The 5328-nt window shown below is 50.3% G+C and overlaps 1 protein-coding gene across 1 annotated transcript in view; it reads right to left on the bottom strand.

The window, feature by feature from the left end:
* Positions 1-2859: 2859 nt before the first annotated feature.
* Positions 2860-5328, bottom strand: part of LOC112236944 (calcium/calmodulin-dependent 3',5'-cyclic nucleotide phosphodiesterase 1B) — a 70364-nt gene continuing 67895 nt past the window's right edge. Inside the window, exons 12-14 of the mRNA XM_042329954.1 lie at positions 5202-5319; positions 4843-4979; positions 2860-3207 (exon numbers count right to left, since the gene is read on the bottom strand). Of these exons, the coding sequence (XP_042185888.1) occupies positions 3149-3207; positions 4843-4979; positions 5202-5319 (314 nt within the window). The 3' untranslated portion in view covers positions 2860-3148. The remainder of the gene's footprint in view (positions 3208-4842; positions 4980-5201; positions 5320-5328) is intronic.

Raw genomic sequence — 5328 nt, forward strand, 5'->3', positions numbered from 1 at the left:
TACCCCTGTTACCCATGTTACCCCTGTTACCCATGTCACCCATGTTACCCCTGATACCCATGTTACCCCTGATACCCCTGTTACCCATGTCACCCATGTTACCCCTGATACCCATGTTACCCCTGATACCCATGTTACCCCTGTTACCCATGTCACCCCTGATACCCATGTCACCCCTGATACCCATGTCACCCTGATACCCATGTCACCCCTGATACCCATGTTACCCCTGATACCCCTGTTACCCCTGTTACCCCTGTTACCCTGTTACCCATGTCACCCCTGTTACCCATGTCACCCCTGTTACCCATGTTACCCTGATACCCATGTCACCCCTGTTACCCATGTTACCCATGTCACCCCTGATACCCATGTTACCCTGATACCCCTGTTACCCCTGTTACCCCTGTTACCCATGTCACCCCTGATACCCATGTCACCCTGATACCCATGTTACCCCTGTTACCCCTGTTACCCCTGTTACCCATATCACCCCTGTTACCCATATCACCCCTGTTACCCATGTCACCCCTGATACCCATGTCACCCTGATACCCATGTTACCCCTGATACCCCTGTTACCCATGTTACCCCTGTTACCCATGTCACCCATGTTACCCCTGATACCCATGTTACCCCTGATACCCCTGTTACCCATGTCACCCATGTTACCCCTGATACCCATGTTACCCCTGATACCCATGTTACCCCTGTTACCCATGTCACCCCTGACCCATGTCACCCCTGATACCCATGTCACCCTGATACCCATGTCACCCCTGATACCCATGTCACCCCTGATACCCATGTTACCCTGATACCCATGTTACCCCTGTTACCCCTGTTACCCTGTTACCCATGTCACCCCTGTTACCCATGTCACCCCTGTTACCCATGTTACCCCTGATACCCATGTCACCCCTGTTACCCATGTTACCCATGTTACCCATGTCACCCCTGTTACCCATGTTACCCCTGATACCCATGTCACCCCTGTTACCCCTGTTACCCCTGTTACCCATGTCACCCCTGTTACCCATGTCACCCTGTTACCCATGCCACCCCTGATACCCATGTCCCATGTTACCCCTGTTACCCATATCACCCCTGTTACCCATATCCCACCCCTGTGTCACCCCTCTTACCCATGTCACCCTGATACCCATGTCACCCCTGTTACCCATGTTACCCCTGTTACCCATGTTACCCTGTTACCCCTGTTACCCATGTCACCCCTGTTACCCATGTTACCCATGTTACCCATGTTACCCCTGTTACCCATGTCACCCCTGTTACCCCTGATACCCATGTTACCCCTGTTACCCATGTTACCCTGTTACCCATGTCACCCCCCATGTTACCCCTGATACCCATGTCACCCCTGATACCCATGTTACCCCAGTTACCCATGTTACCCCTGATACCCATGTTACCCATGTCCCATGTCACCCCTGTTACCCATGTCACCCCTGATACCCATGTCCCCCTGTTACCCATGTTGTTACCCATGTCACCCCTGTTATCCCTGTTACCCATGTTACCGCTGTTACCCATGTTACCCCTGTTACCCATGTTACCCCTGATACCCATGTCACCCCTGTTACCCATGTTACCCCTGTTACCCTGTTACCCATGTTACCCCCCCTGTTACCCATGTCACCCCTGTTACCCATGTTACCCCTGTTACCATGTTACCCATGTTACCCCTGTTACCCATGTTACCCTGATACCCATGTTACCCCTGTTGTTTACCCATGTCACCCCTGTTACCCCTGATACCCATGTTACCCATGTTACCCCCATGTCACCCTGTTACCCATGTTACCCCTGTTATCCATGTCACCCCTACCCATGTTACCCCTGTTACCCCTGTTATGTCAACCATGTCACCCCTGTTACCCATGTCACCCCTGTTACCCATGTTACCCCTGTTACCCATGTTACCCCTGTTACCCATGTCACCCCTGATACCCATGTTACCCCTGATACCCATGTCACCCCTGTTACCCATGTTACCCTGTTACCCATGTTACCCCTGTTACCCATGTCACCCTGTTACCCATGTCACCCTGATACCATGTTACCCCACCCCTGTTACCCATGTCATCCCTGATACCCATGTTACCCCTGATACCCATGTCACCCCTGATTGTTACCCCTGACCCCATGTTACCCATGTCACCCCTGTTACCCCTGTTACTCCTGTTACCCATGTCACCCTGTTACCCATGTTACCCCTGATACCCATGTCATCCCTGTTACCCATGTTACCCCAGTTACCCATGTTACCCCTGATACCCATGTCACCCCTGATACCCATGTCACCCCTGTTACCCATGTCACCCCTGATACCCATGTTACCCCTGTTACCCATGTCACCCCTGTTACCCATGTCACCCCTGTTACCCATGTTACCCCTGATACCCATGTCACCCATGTTACCCCTGATACCCATGTTACCCCTGATACCCATGTTACCCCTGTTACCCCTGTTACCCATGTCACCCCTGTTACCCATGTTACCCCTGTTACCCCTGTTACCCATGTTACCCATGTTACCCCTGATACCCATGTCACCCCTGTTACCCATGTTACCCCTGTTACCCATGTTACCCATGTCACCCCTGATACCCATGTTACCCTGATACCCATGTTACCCCTGTTATGTCCCCTGTTACCCATGTCACCCCTGTTACCCATGTCACCCCTGTTACCCATGTCACCCCTGTTACCCCTGTTACCCATGTTACCCCTGTTACCCATGTTACCCCTGTTACCCCTGATACCCATGTCACCCCTATTACCCATGTTACCCCTGTTACCCATGTCACCCCTGATACCCATGTTACCCCTGATACCCATGTTACCCCTGATACCCATGTTACCCCTGTTACCCCTGTTACCCCTGTTACCCATGTCACCCCTGTTACCCATGCTACACATATGTTCTTTGTTCAGTTTCTTCATCAATGTTTTTCCTAACTGGTTAAACAATGTGTTTTTGGGTGAAAACATATTTGGTAATTAGCAAGTAACATGACCCGCATGTTTATTTCAACCCTCATTAAATTACTATGGTTTCCATATGGTTTCCATTGGCATCGTACTACACGAGAGGGCCTCTCTGCTGTTGAGCACCATTACAACGTTAGAACAGTTCCTCTTCCCCAGTCGGCGGCTCCTTCGTCACGTTCTGATCCAAGATTCCTGAGAGGGGAAAGCAATGGAATATAAAAATATGATTGAGCTACAGAGGACTGGAAGAAGAACCATGCCTACATCTTTTAAATTTCTCTACTACCTCTCCTCGGGGCTTTATGGAGGTGAAAGAGAAATACTGCCTGCATCCCAAATTGGACCCCATTTCCATATGTAGTGCACTACTTTTGACCAGGGCACATAAGGCCCTGATCAAAGCTATTGCACTACACAGGGAATAGGGTGCTATTTCGGACTTACACGTGGAATATTTACAAGGCCATGACAGAACCCCAAGAGGCTTAATTAATTAAACCAACCCTGGACCCCAATCATGAAAGGGTAGTTTAATTGGCTAAGCTCGTGGTGGGCAATCACGCCCTGCCAGGGGGGGTGTAGTCACGCCCTGCCAGGGGTGGTATAGTCAGGTAAGGATGCCCCCCCTGAGGTATAACAAGGTTGTCCACCCCTGAGGTATAACAAGGTTGTCCACCCCTGAGGTATAACAAGGTAAGGTTGCCCACCCCTGAGGTATAACAAGGTAAGGTTGCCCACCCCTGAGGTATAAAAAGGTTGCCCACCCCTGAGGTATAACAAGGTAAGGTTGTCCACCCCTGAGGTATAACAAGGTTGCCCACCCCTGAGGTATAACAAGGTTGCCCACCCCTGAGGTATAACAAGGTTGCCCACCCCTGAGGTATAAGAAGGTAAGGTTGTCCACCCCTGAGGTATAAGAAGGTAAGGTTGTCCACCCCTGAGGTATAACAAGGTAAGGTTGTCCACCCCTGAGGTATAACAAGGTAAGGTTGCCCACCCCTGAGGTATAACAAAGTTGCCCACCCCTGAGGTATAACAAGGTTGTCCACCCCTGAGGTATAACAAGGTAAGGTTGTCCACCCCTGAGGTATAACAAGGTAAAGTTTCCCACCCCTGAGGTATAACAAGGTAAGGTTGTCCACCCCTGAGGTATAACACGGTGAGGTTGTCCACCCCTGAGGTATAACAAGGTAAAGTTTCCCACCCCTGAGGTATAACAAGGTAAGGTTGTCCACCCCTGAGGTATAACAAGGTGAGGTTGTCCACCCCTGAGATATAACAAGGTAAAGTTGCCCACCCCTGAGGTATAACAAGGTTGTCCACCCCTGAGGTATAACAAGGTAAGGTTGCCCACCCCTGAGGTATAACAAGGTTGTCCACCCCTGAGGTATAACAAGGTTGCCCACCCCTGAGGTATAAGAAGGTAAGGTTGTCCAACCCTGAGGTATAACAAGGTAAGGTTGTCCACCCCTGAGGTATAACAAGGTAAGGTTTCCTACCCCTGAGGTATAACAAAGTTGCCCACCCCTGAGGTATAACAAGGTTGTCCACCAATGAGGTATAACAAGGTAAGGTTGTCCACCCCTGAGGTATAACAAGGTAAAGTTGCCCACCCCTGAGGTATAACAAGGTGAGGTTGCCCACCCCTTAGGTATAACAAGGTAAGGCTGCCCACCCCTGAGGTATAACAAGGTTGCCCACCCCTGAGGTATAACAAGGATAGGTTGTCCACCCCTGAGGTATAACAAGGTTGTCCACCCCTGAGGTATAAGAAGGTTGCCCACCCCTGAGGTATAAGAAGGTGTTAGTAGAAGTCTGTCACATTACCATTGGAGCCGCTCTCCTTCCATTTGAACTTGTTGTCTTCTGTGTGTCGTGTCCAGGTGGATCTGAAGGTGACCAGTTCTGAGGTGAAGTGAGCCAGGCTCCACTGTAGTCCTCTGGAACTCTCCTTCCACAGATTACTGGAGGGAGACAACAGCTGGTCGTCAGCAGACCTGGGTTCCGATGTTTCTTTTTGGGGTTTTTATCTTCTCCGAATAATTTTTCCCTGTTTGATTGAGCCGACCTGAATTGTGCAGAATGGGCTCTTTCGGACTATTCTGTTGCTTCCATTGCACCAGGCAAACTTAATCAAGCACGAGTAAATATCATAAAGAAAACCTATACATGGGATATGTGGTCACCTATGCCGATTGCAGGGGTCTGGTGGGCCTGGGTTGTCTTCCACCAGGGGAATGACTATCTTCTCAGCCATGTCAGTCAGTAGGGAGAACGTAGGGTCTACTATGAAGTCTATGAAACCTACAAGAG

The sequence above is a fragment of the Oncorhynchus tshawytscha genome, linkage group LG02, assembly GCF_018296145.1.
Source record: "Oncorhynchus tshawytscha isolate Ot180627B linkage group LG02, Otsh_v2.0, whole genome shotgun sequence".
Classification (NCBI taxonomy): Eukaryota; Metazoa; Chordata; class Actinopteri; order Salmoniformes; family Salmonidae; genus Oncorhynchus; species Oncorhynchus tshawytscha.